This window comes from Larimichthys crocea, chromosome XXIV (assembly GCF_000972845.2).
Source record: "Larimichthys crocea isolate SSNF chromosome XXIV, L_crocea_2.0, whole genome shotgun sequence".
Lineage (NCBI taxonomy): Eukaryota > Metazoa > Chordata > Actinopteri > Sciaenidae > Larimichthys > Larimichthys crocea.
Window position 1 is genome coordinate 6041870 of NC_040034.1, and position 16200 is coordinate 6058069.

Sequence of the window (16200 nt, forward strand, 5' to 3'; positions counted from 1 at the left end):
TCTCACATCAAAGGAGTGTTGCTGAGGGAAATCATTTATTAGAATTATACAGAATGACTTCCTTTCGTTTAAATGCTTTTCGAGCTGAGATGTCACCCAGGACAAATACCAAAAAATTAGATACTGGGCATTTTTTTGTCGTTTTAAATAACTTGGTTTGGTCCTGCTGTTAGGAGGACATGGATTTTCATAGAGCAGAAAAGAAGCAGAGAAATTCTCCATTCTCTTTTTGCTTCCCGGCTCATGCGACATGTTTCTAGTCTGAGTAAATCTGTACACATATCTTGTATCATACTCAGTTTTTTGTCAAATAAATTAAACCCCTCTCTGAAAACCCCAGAAGGCTCTTTAACTCTGTTCTGCTGATTTTCTTTCCCCAGAACCTAGACACTCCTCTGATATTTTTAATAATAACTTACCATTTTCAAACTATATTTCTTAATCCAGATTGATGGATACTCCTTTAATGTCATTTGTAAGAAAAAAAAAACAGAAGTTGGGAACAACAAATCAATATATGAAATAGAAGTGATACAGAAATATTGATCTTGGTTTATTTGGATCATTGGTTTAAAAGTTGGATCTGGGTCAACATCTCCCACCACTGGAGGAGCCGTTTTTCTCTGACAACCCACTCGAATGAACGAAAAAACCTCTGTTTCGCCCAGCACCGGATCCTGTCCTAATCCAACCATGGAGGATTACGCAGCGTGACGAATGTTGTCTAACCGCTTTTGTTGTGCCCTGAGATTGCCTGAAACGGCTTGAGGCTGAAAAGAAGTAAAGCAGACCTCTGAACTCCTCTTAGCTGCTACTAACACACCAGAATCTCCAACCGAACAGTAAGAGTCAAATTGGATTGTGGGTAATGTATGCACCAGGTTCTGACAAGGAAAAATCCGATGGACAAAAAAAATATTCAATTGCTACTGTTTTGGTACTTTTTAAAAACTGTCCAGTTATACAAGTGTGGTGTTAATTAAACATTAGTTACAACTCAACCCTGCTGGACTTATTTGAGGGTCCATTTCATTTTATGTTTTCTTCAACGAGGGCACATTAAAAGAGATTGGTCATTTTCAGCTCACACAGAGAATACAACAAGTCTAAAGTGCTCTTAATGATGTACTCCATTCCCATTATTAAAAATAAAAAAATCCACACCACACATACTGGGACGTGGACGCATTTAAAAAAAAAAAAAAAAGCAAAATCATTTGGAAACTATTTATGACATTGCAACCAGGTATCAGTTAAATACAGAACTTTTCAATTCTCTCTCTGTCCCTCAACAGCAGGGACTGGCTCCACTCATTACACTGAGAGGAGGGAATGTTACAGGACTTGGTAAGGCGCACACTGTGTGGAAGTCATTTGGCTTTCTGTTTCTGGTAATAAAGAGAAACAAAATCTGAGTCTGCCTCTCAAAATGTCCAACAACCTCGCAGCTATCCTGCGCGTACAGACCATGGCAAAATGACAAATAGGAGCCGAGAAGAGAAAACCAGTAAAGACGACTAAGACACACCTCTACTGAATGCGGTCTGAGATGTGCAGCCATGTTTGAAAAAGCTAAAAGTAAAATGATCACATGAATATATTAGAAAAATGGCAATTAGTCTTTAATAAACACCTGCCTCACCTACTCCCAAACAAGACCCAGGGTTATAAATTAAAACTGTCCAAATAAAATCAATCAACCAAGATTTTGGGCCCATTCAGTTCCATTTCAAGAGGGAAAATCCTCATTGGAAAAAACAAATGGCACTTTTCAGTCTCTTGAACTGGAATCTAGAATATCGACTTCAATGGAATCGACCCCCAACCCTAAAAAATCAACTCTCTCTAATTTACATATATGGGTCAGGCGCTCTTCAAGCTTCCACCGTTCTCGCAGTTTGCTCCCCACAGGACGGGGCGGAGGGGGTGTGTGAGGGGGGGAGGGACTCCGCGGTCTCTCAAGGCTAGGCCACGGTTTTAAAGGTCTGCAGTATAGGTTGGTTTGGTGGATGAGCCGGTTTGCACTGATGAAGACATTTAATGCCTGGGAACACAGACAAATCAGCGTCACACACATGTAGACACAGTTTAAATATAAACTATGTAAAAGGGAAGAAGGGACAATGTGGGAATTTAGTTAATAATTGATTAGCTTATACCAACATTCCTGCCTTAATCTCTCCCTCCTCTCTTGATACAAAGATTTTAAGTGAGTTTGAATGAGAATAGTAAAACAGTGACCTTTTTTTATTTTTGTCCTTGAAAACCTATCCGTTCAGATTTTGTTGTATGTGAAGGACTATTTCTTGGCATGCTTCTGGAGCTTTCTTGCCACCATGAGGTTGCCATGCAGCCTGAAAAATATATACCCTAAAGATAACTTAAAGTCTGTGTAAAGTAAGAATAAATGTGTTTCTGGGTTGTCAGACCAAAGAACCAAGTGACGTGACGAATCTGAAACACGAGCGAGAAGAATTCATCTCCATCTCTCTGCTAGGTGCAGAGGGGTATGCTCAGGGTGGCTCAGCGTGTCATCGAGCCACCCTTTAAGGACCGCCCACAAAATCCTGGACTGAAACTAGTGAAACTATTTGAACCTCTAACTCCACGTTTCAGTAATATTCATTGTCAAGTCTTTTCACATGTTTTCAGTAACTTATTCCAACATATTCAATGTATTTGAAGAATCACCTTTACAGGACTTCGATATATTCATAAGTCAGTCATAGGTATCATAATCGTTGATGAATATTCAGCATTAACTGGCTCCACTCTAAGTGATTAGTATGCACACTCTAACCCAACTCACATAAAGCTTGTCTAAAGTTGAAGCATCATTTGGGGATTCGTGGTTACACTCACTTTCCGTCTTTGAAGTATGTTTTGAGGGTGTCGCTGAAAACTTTTGGAGTATTTTCACAAACTCCTTTTTCTGGTGTTCCAGGGCCTTCACAAATGAAAAGCAAAATACACAGACGCATCATTAAAACAAAGAAACAAAGACACTGTTGGAAACATACACAGGGTGTGCGTCTCTGTTACTTACTCTGCGATTCGGTACTGATATTTCTTAATGACATTGTTGACTGTGTCCAGGAGCTCTTTTATGGCGGCTGGCATGTCTCTGTAGGATACAAATAAACACAAATACTCTTAAATGGCCCACTCGGTCCAACAAAACACTGTGCAGTTGTAACAAGTCAAAATCTCAGACGATGGTCACACAGCAACTTTAATTTCTTAGAGTTAGAAACAGTCACTTTCTCCCAATGACCTCCTTCCTTCTGATGTACAGAACTATATACCTGTCTAAGGTTCAATGACTTAAGAATTCTGGTTCCACTGGGGTGAACACAGGACCTTCTGTCTGTAAAGCAGACACTATGGAACAGTATTCCTGTCTGGATGTCTACAAGACCGTTGAAGGTCAATGGACAACACTGAACTGCTCTTCTGTTAGGGAAGGTATCTCTCATCCACAGACTCTTCTTCAACAAAGAACTCTGGCGTGTCTACTGTAAGGCACCTGGGTGGGTCTGTCCACTTAGCCCGGCTGGTTTTAACTTCCCAAGTTCTCCCAAACTACATCCGTCCTCCCACACCTATACTGGTATGGGGGTTGTTTGAATCCGGTGCAGACACTGGCACTTGCCTACGATGTGCGAAAGCTCAGGCCCATGGTACCTCCAAGACATGGTCAAATCATTGACCCCAGCCTGTCCATTATGCTTTGCTACTGTATACGACTGTCCAGGCTGCATGATTGTGAAACAAGCTTCCCACTGACTTTAAAACAGTGTAAGAACCCTCACACCCAACTTTTTGTCTAGCACCATTATATAGCCTTCGGGAGCAAATTGGGGTTCAGTCTCTCCCAAGGACACGTCGGCATGCAGACTGGAGGAGCCGGGGATGAACATCCTACAACGTCTAGCGTTTATTTTTTGGTTGAAAATATTTAAAACATTTTTTTGGGTTATTTGAGAAAGAAAGAAGTAAAGAAAAAATAAATGCAGCCATTATTTAATTCTTTTTTTTCTCAAAGCTACAGGGAGCCACTGTATAGGGGCTGGAAGAGCGGCATGCGGGTTGTCGAGTGTGTGCTCGGACTTACTTGATAGTCTGTAGGAAGCGTACTCTGTCATTGATCTCATCGGGGATTTTGCTGAGGATGTGTTTCAGAGCTCTGGCCTTCTCATTTAGGTCTGCGAACTCCTGCTCAGGCCTGTCAATCATGAACTCTGCAAGAAAACACGGTTTAGCACATTCCCGAGAATAGTACTGACGTATACCAAGAAACTGGAGAAAGATGGATCTCAGAATCACAAAAGAACATTCCACCACGATATCTCAGTGTTCTCTCTCTCACCATGCTCACCTTCCACATCATCGGCGGCCATGCGCAGTAGGGATTCAGTAAAGTTGATTGGACGTTCTTTTTCTCCAAGATCTTCATTATGATTCCTGAGTCAGGCCAGGGTTCTCCCTCTCCGCCTGATAAAAGAGAGAGTTGAATGGGTGAGGAAGAAAAATAAGCAATTCATACAGCAAAGAGAATGTGAGGTATAGCACAGCTTGTCTTCTCCCAACAAAAGCATGTAGAGAGCTTGAGCTGCGGGAAACAAAGACAGAACTTCAGTGAACGTCAGATGTCGAGCAGTTCAGATGAGTGCACAAAAGCTCTCCTCCTGAATAATTCAACCTTGAATTACGCCAGCCAAGAGCAGCGGGGGCAGTAGAGACACCAATCAGTGAGACAAGTGAACAAAAGACCCCCACAAATGTCATAGTAAAACAGCTGTAAGGTGATCGCTTCTCCTTTGGCTGGATAACGACGAAGCTGCTTCTCCTTCATTAATATTTCATCTGTGCTCACTGTGGATACTACTGCTCTCGTCGGCAGCGGCGCAGAGATGATCTGTGTGCTTGTACGATTCCACGCAATCACACAGCAGTGGAGCAGATAAAACAAAAAAAGAAGGATCAAGACAGCGAAAACTACAATCAGGCATCACTTGTAAAAACACACCAATGGTTTGAATATCACCTTTGATGTCATAAGAGCAGCTCAGTTCATTTAAGTTATCTTTCATGTAACTGGTGCTCCAGCTCAAGCATCAGATAAACTGAAGCTAATAGTCTTTATTGGTCTGAGTAATAACAATAATCAGATGAAATAAACTAATCAAAACAACATTCGAAAAACAATAGGGCTTCGCACGGTTTCGTGCTCGGGCCCTAAAAATAATAAACATTTGAAATACAATAGGGCTTCGCACGGTTTCGTGCTCGGGCCCTAATAATCAGTAATGCTCCATCCTAAGACTGTGACCTGTTGATAGGTTTTAAACTTTTGGACGTTGACCTTTTTTCATCAAGAGTATGACATCATGTAAACTGTTTTTGATTAGTTTGTCTCATCTGATTATTGTTATTACTCAGACCAATAAAGACTATTAGCTTCAGTTTATCTGATGCTTGAGCTGGAGCACCCCCAGTTACATGAAAGATAACTTAGAAATGAACTGAGCTGCTGTCTTTATGACATCAAAGGTGATATTCAAACCATTGGTGTGATTTTTACAAGTGATGCCTGATTGTAGTTTTCGCTGTCTTGATCCTTTTCTTTTTTTGTTTTATCTGCTCACTGCTGTGATTGCGCTGGAATCGTACAAGCACACAGATCATCTCTGCGCCGCTGCCGACGAGCAGTAGTATCCACAGTGAGCACAGATGAAATATTAATGAAGGAGAAGCAGCTTCGTCGTTATCCAGACCAAAGGGAGAAGCGATCACCTTACAGCTGTTTTACTATGACATTTGTGGGGGTCTTTTGTTCACTTGTCTCACTGATTGGTGTCTCTACTGCCCCCGCTGCTTCCTGGCTGGCGTAATTCAAGGTTGAATTATTCAGGAGGAGAGCTTTTGTGCACTCATCTGAACTGCTCGACATCTGACGTTCACTGAAGTTCTGTCTTTGTTTCCCGCAGCTCTAAGCTCTCTACATGCTTTTGTTGGGAGAAGACAAGCTGTGCTATACCTCACATTCCTCTTTGCTGTATGAATTGCTTATTTTTCTTCCTCACCCATTCAACTCTCTCTTTTATCAGGCGGAGAGGGAGAACCCTGGCCTGACTCAGGACATCATAATGAAGATCTTGGAGAAAAAGAACGTCCAAATCAACTTTACTGAATCCCTACTGCGCATGGCCGCCGATGATGTGGAAGGTGAGCATGTGAGAGAAAGAAACACTGAGATATCGTGGTGGGAATGTTCTTTTGTGATTCTGAGATCCATCTTATCTCCAGTTTCTTGGTATACGTCAGTACTATTCTCGGGGAATGTGCTAAACCGTGTTTTCTTGCAGAGTTCATGATTGACAGGCCTGAGCAGGAGTTCGCAGACCTAAATGAGAAGGCCAGAGCTCTGAAACACATCCTCAGCAAAATCCCCGATGAGATCAATGACAGAGTACGCTTCCTACAGACTATCAAGTGAGTGCGAGCCGCTCTTCCAGCCCTATACAGTGGCTCCCTGTAGCTTTGAGGGGGAAAAAAAAGAATTAAATAATGGCTGCATTTATTTTTTCTTTACTTCTTTCTTTCTCAAATAACCCAAAAAATGTTTTAATATTTTCTCAACCAAAATGAACGTCTACAAAAGACGTTTTAGGATGTTCGATCCCCGGCTCCTCCAGTCTGCATGTCGACGTGTCCTTGGGAAAGATACTGAACCCCAATTTGCTCCCGAAGGCTATATATACGGTGCTAGACAAAAAGTTGGGCGTAGGGTTTCTACTGTTTTAAAGTCAGTGGGAAGCTTGTTTCACAATCATGCAGCCTGGACAGTCAGTATACAGTAGCAAAGCATAATGGACAGGCTGGGGTCAATGGTTTGACCATGTCTTGGAGGTACCACGGGCCTGAGCTATTCGCAGCATCGTAGGCAAGTGCCACTGTCCTGCACCGGATTCAAACAACCCCCAGTAGCCAGTATAGGTGTGTGGAGGACGGATGTAGTTTGGGAGAACTTGGGAAAGTTGAAAACCAGCCAGGCTAAGTGGACAGACCCACCCAGGTGCCTTACAGTAGACACGCCAGAGTTCTTATTGTTGAAGAAGAGTCTGTGGATGAGAGATACCTTCCCTGAACGGAAGAGCAGTTCAGTGTTGTCCAAATTGACCTTCAAAGGTCTTGTAGACATCCAGACAGGAATACTGGTTCCATAGTGTCTGCTTTACACGAAGAAGGTCCTGTGTTCAATCCCCAGTGGAACCATAATTCTTAAGTCATTGAACCTTAGACAGGTATATAGTTCTGTACATCAGAAGGAAGGAGGTCATTGGGAGAAAGTGACTGTTTCTAACTCTAAGAAATTTAAAGTTGGCTGTGTCGTGTCTGAGACTTTTGACTTGTTACAACTGACAGTAGTGTTTTGTTGGACCGTAGTGGGCCATTTAAGAGTATTTGTGTTTTATTTGTTTCCTACAGAGACATAGCCAGCGCCATAAAAGAGCTCCTGGACACAGTCAACAATGTCATTAAGAAATATCAGTACCAGAATCGCAGAGTAAGTAACAGAGACGCACACCTGTGTATGTTTCCAACAATGTCTTTGTTTCTTTGTTTTAATGATGCGTCTGTGTATTTTGTTTTTCATTTGTGAAGGCCCTGGAACACCAGAAAAAGGAGTTTGTGAAATACTCCAAAAGTTTCAGCGACACCCTCAAAACATACTTCAAAGACGGAAAGTGAGTGTAACCACGAATCCCCAAATGATGCTTCAACTTTAGACAAGCTTTATGTGAATGTTAGGGTTAGAGTGTGCATTCAACTATCATACTACTGAGGTGGAGCCAGATTAATGCTGAAATTATTCCTCAATCAGATTATTTGATACCTATTCTGATTCTTATTGAATATATCTGAAGTCTGTATAAAGGTGATTTCCTTCAAAATACATTGAATATGTTGGAAAATAGTTACTGAAAACATGTGAAAAGACTTTAAACGATATATTACTGAAACGTGGAGTTAGAGGTTCAAATAGTTTCACTAGTTTTCAGTCCAGGATTTTGTGGGCGGTCCTTAAAGGGTGGCTCGATGACACGCTGAGGCCACCCAGAGCAGAGAGATGGAGATGAATTCTTGTCGCTCAGTGTTTCAGAGTTCGTCACGTCACTTGGTTCTTTGGTCTGACAAACCCAGAAACCCATTTATTCTTACTTTACACGGACTTTAAGTTATTTTTAAGGGTATATATTTTGGGTGTCAGGCTGCATGGCAACCTCATGGTGGCAAGAAAGCTCCAGGAAGTCACTGCCAAGAAATAGTCCTTCACATACAAGAAAATCTGAACAGATAGGTTTCAAGGACACAAATAAAAAAAGGTCACTGTTTTACTATCTAATCATTAAACTCACTTAAAATCTTTGTATCAAGAGAGAGAAGGGAGAGATTAAGGGCAGGAATGTTGGTATAAGCTAATCAATTATTAACTAAATTTCCCACATTGTCCCATTCTTCCCTTTTACATAGTTTAATATTTAAACTGTGTCTACATGTTGTGTGACGCTGAATTTGTCTGTGTTCCCAGGGCATTAAATGTCTTCATCAGTGCAAACCGGCTCATCCACCAAACCAACCTCATACTGCAGACCTTTAAAACCGTGGCCTAGCCTCGAGAGACCGCGGAGTCCCTCCCCCCCCTCACACACCCCCTCCGCCCCGTCCTGTGGGGAGCAAACTGCGAGAACGGTGGAAGCTTGAAGAGCGCCTGACCCATATATGTAAATTAGAGAGAGTTGATTTTTTAGGGTTGGGGGTCGATTCCATTGAAGTCGATATTCTAGATTCCAGTTCAAGAGACTGAAAAGTGCCATTTGTTTTTTCCAATGAGGATTTTCCAGTCTTGAAATGGAACTGAATGGGCCCAAAATCTTTGGTTGATTGATTTTATTTGGACAGTTTTAATTTATAACCCTGGTCTTGTTTGGGAGTAGGTGAGGCGAGGTGTTTATTAAAGACTAATTGCCATTTTTCTAATATATTCATGTTGATCATTTTACTTTTAGCTTTTTCAAACATGGCTGCACATCTCAGACCGCATTCAGTAGAGGTGTGTCTTAGTCGTCTTTACTGGTTTTCTCTTCTCGGCTCCTATTTGTCATTTTGCCATGGTCTGTACGCGCAGGATCTAGCTGCGAGGTGTTGGACATTTTGAGAGGCAGACTCAGATTTTGTTTCTCTTTATTACCAGAAGACAGAAAGCCAAATGACTTCCAGCACAGTGTGCGCCTTACCAAGTCCTGTAACATTCCCTCCTCTCAGTGTAATGAAGTGGAGCCAGTCCCTGCTGTTGAGGGACAGAGAGAGAATTGAAAGTTCTGTATTTAACTGATACCTGGTTGCAAATGTTCAATAAATAGTTTCCAAATGATTTTGCTTTTTTTTTTTTTTTTTTAAATGCGTCTAAGTCCCAGTATGTGTGGTGTGGATTTTTTTATTTTTAAATAAGGGAATGGAGAACATCATTAAAGAGCACTTTAGACTTGTTGGACTCATTTCTGTGTGAGCTGAAAATGACCAATCTCTTTTAATGTGCCCTCGTTGAAGAAAACATAAAATGAAATGGACCCTCAAATAAGTCCAGCAGGGTTGAAGTTGTAACTAATGTTTAACACCACACTTATATAACTGGACAGTTTTTAAAAAAAGTACCAAAACAGATGCAATTGAAATAATTTTTTTGTCCACTTCTTGGATTTTTCCTTGTCAGAACCTGGTGCATACATTACCCACAATCCAATTTGACGTCTTACTGTTCGGTTGGAGATTCTGGTGTGTTAGTAGCAGCTAAGAGGAGTTCAGAGGTCTGCTGTATTTACTTCTTTGTCAGCCTCAAGCCTTACTAACATCGTTTCAGGCAATTCATCAGGGCACAACAAAAGCGGTTAGACAACATTCGCCACGCATGCAGTAATCCTCCATAGGTTGGATTAGGACAGGATCCGGTGCTGCGGCGAGAACAGAGGTTTTTTCGTTCATTCAAGTGGGTTGTCAGAGAAAAACGGCTCCTCCGTGTGGTGGGGATGTTGACCCAGATCCAACTTTTAAACCAATGATCTAAAATAAACCAAGATCAATATTTCTGTATCACTTCTATTATCATATATTGATGTTTGTTCCCAACATTCTGTATTTTTTTTTCTTCTTACAAAATGACATTAAAGGAGGTATCCATCAATCTGGATTAAGAAATATAGTTTGAGAAATGGGTAAGTTATTATTAAAAATAGTCAGAGGAGTGTCTAGGGATTCTGGGGGGAAAGAAAAATCAGCAGAACAGAGTTAAAGAGCCTTCTGGGGTTTTCAGAGGGGTTTTAATTTAATTTGACAAAAACTGAGTATGATACAAGATATGTGTACAGATTTACTCAGACTAGAACATGCCGCATGAGCCGGGAAGCAAAGGAGAGAATGGAGAATTTCTCTGCTTCTTTTCTGCTCTATGGAAAATCCATGTCCTCTAACAGCAGGACCAAACCAAAGTTATTTAAAACGACAAAAAATGCCTAGTATCTAATTTTTTGTGTATTGTGTCCTGGGTTGACATCTCAGCTCGAAAAGCATTAAAAGCAGGAAGTCATTCTGTATAATTATAATAATGATTCCCCTCAGCAACACTTCTCTTTGAATGTGAGAAACTCTCTCTATCTCTCTCTCTCAATCCGTCTTTTAGCTGGTTTGACAGCGGAGATGCTCTATCAACATGCAGATGCTTCACTGTGAAATCTGTGCTCGCCGCTGGTCTTAGTATAAATATTAAATCGTATAACTTACTGAAAGCTCATTGTCTTGCTGATGTTGAGGAACATCATCTGTCTCCGATCGTGGCTTTCTTTCTCCAAGTGAGCGCATGCACGGTGCAGAAAAAAACATTACAACTTAAAATTGTACTCAAGTAAAAGTATTAGCATCCAAACATACTCAGTCATACTCAGTTACAAGAGCAAAGTATCTATACAGTATGAGCTCTTATTTTATTTTTGCTCATTTTTGAGGCAGCGCTACGTACATCATATGCTATTGTTTGACATTTATTTATTTAGATCACATTTTGTAAATCTTATTCTCTTACAGTTACAGTAGTTACTGTAGTGCCTCAAAATTGTACTCAAGTCCAAAAAAACAAAACAACAAATATTGCACAAATAGCCAATCACAGCAAACTAAGGTATATACTCAAGTACAGTCCAAACCCTCTGCATTTGTCATTCATAATCATTTAAATGTGGTAGCTCATGTGGGCATATTATAGATTTTGTTCACCTGGTTAAGTTATAGTTTGAGTATACTCCTTACATATGCAAATTGTGCCTGGCAAGCCAAAACATGTTATCCATACTGAAAACTAACTGTAGCTCCAATAGATTTGGGGTACTACAAGAGATTAAATTATCGTAACTTCGCATAACTGACTATTAAATACTAAATATTGGGAAAGAAGAAAGAGTGAAGATTGTACCTGTATCTGTAACATGGACACATGAAGAAAAATGACACATTATGGTTTCGAAGGACTTCGAAGCATTCAGCTGTCTCATTAATGTCTAGGCAGGTTATTAAAAGTGAATTGCAGCTTTGTAAATCTTTTTAATAAGTTCCTCTTTCCCTTTCAGGCATTTAAACACCACCTAGTCCTGTGTAAAGGTTTTTAATATATCCATAAGGTTATATACATACAGCACCGCCACTCCCTACACACAGGACACGCGCAATTTATCCATAAGATAAATTAAGATAATCTTTTATTTGACCCACAATGGAGAAATTTAAAGCGTTCCAGCAGCAAACAGCAGTGTAGGAATATAGAACCTAAGTACAAAATTTAAAAGTAACTATATAAAGATTTAAATATAGAATATCACCAAATAAATTATATTGAATATTATTAGTTGTATTTGTATTAATTGCATTTTAATCTTTGTGAGGCTACTAATAAAGGTTGTAAATCTAAATGGCAATTCATGACACAGTAATTTTGTGTGTGTGTGTGCGTGCGTGTGTGTGTGTGTGTGTGTGTGTGTGTGTGTGTGTGTGTATGAATCAGTTAAGATATATACAGAATTTGCGTATTTAACAGTATTAACAGTATGCACAGAGTGACATAAATAAACAAAGACATATACAGCATGTGCAGCAGATAACACAAGCATAATTATACAGTGTAGGTGTGACTATAGACATATAGAGAATAAACATGACTACAGTATAGGTGAGATAGGCTATTGATATATACGCAAGGACAGTATAAATATGTATTAGTATGTGGGAGCATAATTGTCCAGGTAAGTGTAATAACTCAGCTGACTCTTCTCTCAATGAGTAATTTATTGATTTTAGATTTTATAAGCAATTACAGGAAAAATTCATTCCTGTGCATATATTGTGTAAATATTGAAAATTCCCTTGTAATGTAAATAAGACCCTCTGCTGTCCTTTCTTCCTGAAAGATTTTCAATTTACACCAATTTAACGTGAGATTACACGAGTTACATTCTGCATGAAAATTCAGTGAAATTTATTTAGAAATTTTAAAGACCCAACTGACACAATTTCATAAAGATGCAACTTTAAGAATGTTTTTTTTTCCCTACTACAGCTCACGCACTGCAAAATGTATCAAAGAAGAATAAATATACATTTTGTAGGAAACTGAACGGCTGCTTCACGTTGTTGCCGTCTGGCTGCAGATTCTGATTCCTGCCTAAATGCAGGACAAACAGACAAAAACTCTTTTGTTCCTGCTGCTATAAGCATGTGTGTTGTGGCTTACCTTGATTTTGCTTGCTTTGAAGGAGGTATCCATTGAAATCTTCAAACATAAGACTGGAGGGGACACTTTTGTGGGCCGATTCATCTCTTCAGTGTTTATTACAAATCCCAGCCGCCCTCAATCATTTACGTTCGATCAGTGTGTTACTTTTGTGGAAGTATGCCTTTCAGACCTGGCAAGCTGTAGTATACGAGCCAGTGTTGCCACTCGTGGGATTACCTGAATTGAATACAGTGAAAGATCTTGGAACTGGAACAATACTACTTGGAGGTTTTATAGACAAAAAAGGTGTCTGTCAGTGATTACTGTTTTTGAGCCAAGGTGCCTTGGCACAGCATAACTGCCAGAATTTATTCATAATTTGTCTGTAGAAGTGAAAGTTCCTGTGTCATGTCTGGCTTTTGGGATCAACTGCAAAGCACATACAAGTACAAGCTTAACTCTACTCCCAGGAGGCTTTTCATTAACAAAATAAAGCACAATAGAGGATTCCTCCTTTGCTGAATTTATGACCATGAACAATATCTCATGGTCATGGGCGGCTCAATCAAACTGATCTCTATAAATCTGGAACAAGGGTTTTTTATCTTAGTGAAGTCTTTACATGATGATTGCTGTTTGTGTGCCAATGTACCATAGTTCAGTATGCCTGTTAAAATGTATCCATAAAGCTCCAAGGTACAGAGTGTATAGTCAGAAATCCCATTTATTAGATTAAACATTGCTAAATCTACAACGTGGCTACAATCCAGCACCACTATATTGTAGATATAATTGATAAATACATACAATTTTAAATGCGTCCTTGGGTTTTTCCATCCCAACAATCAGCTCTGCCACTCCAAACGCAACAGCCCCAATCTCTTCAGCACCTGGTTCACGTTAGGGATCAGCTTGTCACTGAAGTCCCACAGTCGTGTGTCCACTTGGATGTCCTTCAGCGGCTTAACATAAGGGGTGGACACCGGGCAGTGAATAATATGACCCAACTCATGAGGAATTAGGAACTGCTCCGCCCTTGTCTCGGTTATATAATGCACTGAAGTCTGCACCACCATCCTGCGAAGCACAGACATATAGTCATTTGCAGATTATCTAAAAGCTCCTGCTTCTCATCATTCTGTGGTTTTAAAGCATTGTACTAAAAAGTCAGTTTACCTTGGCTGAACGATCATCTTGTACGCAAGGGACTCTGACAACCTGTCCCACTTATAGACGTGCTCCAGAATGTTAAATCCTGGTACTACTCTCCATTCGGGCAGAAGTTCCTTTTTACTTTCGTGAAAGGGTTTCTTGGGATAAATATGGTTTTCTACTTGAAACACACCAACCTGCAGAACAAGGATACAGTTGGAAAGAAAGAAAAATTAATATTAATATGGATCTTGAGATATTGTGTTTTAAATTCACACAAACAGATTTCTCTACTTTCGGAAGCTGCTCTTGGAGCAAGTCCAAGAGAACTTGTAGGCTGTCGTGTTTGTACGGCATCATAATCTCATCTATGTCGTGCAGCAGGACGTAGCGGGATTGGTCCATATATCTGTAAAGACACTCATTGAGCGTGGCTATCTGGCCATAGTAGTGCATGTCCCCTCCGTGCGTTGAGAAGAACCAGCCATGAGATGGATTCATATGCTTGTCAATGGGCCAAGGAACCATCTCCACAAAGCCCTCCTGGCTGTAGCTTTGCAAGAGGTGGTTGAGGTCTGGTCCACAGCTGGTGTTATAGATCACCACTCTGTCCACACCCAGCAACCTGTAACAAGGTGAGGCATGAAGGTGTTGAAGTTCAACAGTGCTCTGTGTGACACAGCTTAACATTTACTGTACAGACATGAGTGCTATCGGTCATCTAACTCTTTGCACTGTGTAGAGCGCTGACCTGTACATCTCCAGGGTCTGTGCGTATTGAAGTGCGTTGTTGAATTCAAACAGGTTGGAGATACAGACAGTCATGTTAAACTGCATCTTAATGTCTTCCTTCCCAGCGGTCTTCTGGTTTCTTATTGGGAGCCAAATCTGCGTAGGTACCCTCGCACTATCGAGCTCGGTCAAAAGACTGACATGGGTCGCAGTGCAATTTTGAGGAATCTGACACATGACGAACGTAGTGATGAAGGCAAAACCAAAGTTGTCTGGGTGTTCTTTAATTATTGCTGGAGGTGTTGTATGAGATAACATGCCCGCACAGCAGAACAAACATTTTAGGGGTTGGATGGAGTCTCTTTTGAATATGCTAATGATGCGTATATCGAAATCTTCTACTCTACGGTCCATGTACGCAGACACCAGAAAATGCTTTGCATTTCTGAGCGGTGTGATGGTCTGGTCAGATACCTCCTGGGGGCAAGCTTTCAAAACTCTATGTATGTTTCGGATTGGCTGCGGGACGACCTTGTATGTCCTGGAGTATTTCACAACCACAGCCATGAAGACGAAGATACCAAAGAAGAGGAAGAAAAACTTCCTTCTGAGTTTTTTCCACTCTTCCATTTAGCCAAAGATTGAAGGATCCTGCAGCAGAAGTCAAAGGCACCATTAGAAATTAGACATAAAAAACTTCATAACATTACATCCAGTAAATACTTAATATTTATACTTTTTTTATTTACTCTTGATTACGTATAGGATGTTGAAACTTCGAAAAGAACCATGAAGATTTTATGAATGTTGGCTTTAACCAAAGTCAATTGAAAAGCAGAGGAAAGGCCACAGCGTGTTTTATGTGGAGAAGGCTATTATGGTCTGGTAATCCAATAACATAACATGCATATTTTCATGTCCCATACCAAAACTCTACTGCCCCCTTCCTAGTCATTTCAATCATTTATATTATGTGTGCATGTGTTATTTGGCCTGATAAAATATCTGATTATCTTTTTCGAAATGGAAGTGGAGTTTGTTTTTAACTCCACTCCGGCCAAACAAAGCTCAAGTTTGGTCATTATGGACCAGGTAAAGTTACTTTAACAGCCACGTGTCAAGAGGTTTACCTTAATTAGCTTGAAACATGTGGACAAACTTCCAGCCAGGGTCCAGCTTTAACTCCAGGTGTGTGTGATTGACACAGGTGGTGCATCAGGAGGTGATGTTAAAACGTTGGGTAGCCAATCAAAATGAGGCGTTGTCACCATGTGTGACAGCAGGACAAGAAGTGCTCAGATTCTTCAGAAGTAGATAGGACCCACAGCATTTCAAAAATACTTCATTACAAGTTAAACTCCTGTATTTATATAAAATCTCAAAATGGGTTTGGTACTGGTTCTGCAGAAAATGTCCCTGCATGTGATATAATTAGATATGACATTATCAGATTGCTAATACTGTATCGGTGTGTTTCTAGACTAACTACTTTGGAG

The 16200-nt window shown here is 40.4% G+C and overlaps 2 protein-coding genes and 1 pseudogene across 2 annotated transcripts in view; 1 reads left to right on the forward strand and 2 right to left on the reverse strand.

The window, feature by feature from the left end:
- Positions 1–9439, forward strand: part of LOC104926596 (programmed cell death protein 10) — a 14376-nt gene extending 4937 nt beyond the window's left edge. Inside the window, exons 4-8 of the mRNA XM_027275091.1 lie at positions 6111–6228; positions 6369–6495; positions 7492–7570; positions 7669–7751; positions 8597–9439. Of these exons, the coding sequence (XP_027130892.1) occupies positions 6111–6228; positions 6369–6495; positions 7492–7570; positions 7669–7751; positions 8597–8678 (489 nt within the window). The 3' untranslated portion in view covers positions 8679–9439. The remainder of the gene's footprint in view (positions 1–6110; positions 6229–6368; positions 6496–7491; positions 7571–7668; positions 7752–8596) is intronic.
- Positions 1719–4855, reverse strand: LOC113744589 (programmed cell death protein 10-A-like; annotated as a pseudogene).
- Positions 9440–13526: 4087 nt separating the features above from the next.
- On the reverse strand, positions 13527–15962 carry LOC104926595 (UPF0392 protein). Its single transcript, XM_010740479.3, has 5 exons — positions 15835–15962; positions 14724–15355; positions 14267–14597; positions 13997–14169; positions 13527–13897 (listed from the first exon to the last, which is right to left on the reverse strand). Exons 2-5 carry the CDS (start codon positions 15332–15334, stop codon positions 13666–13668), a joined length of 1347 nt encoding a protein of 448 aa, XP_010738781.3. The 5' UTR covers positions 15335–15355; positions 15835–15962; the 3' UTR covers positions 13527–13665.
- Positions 15963–16200: the final 238 nt, after the last annotated feature.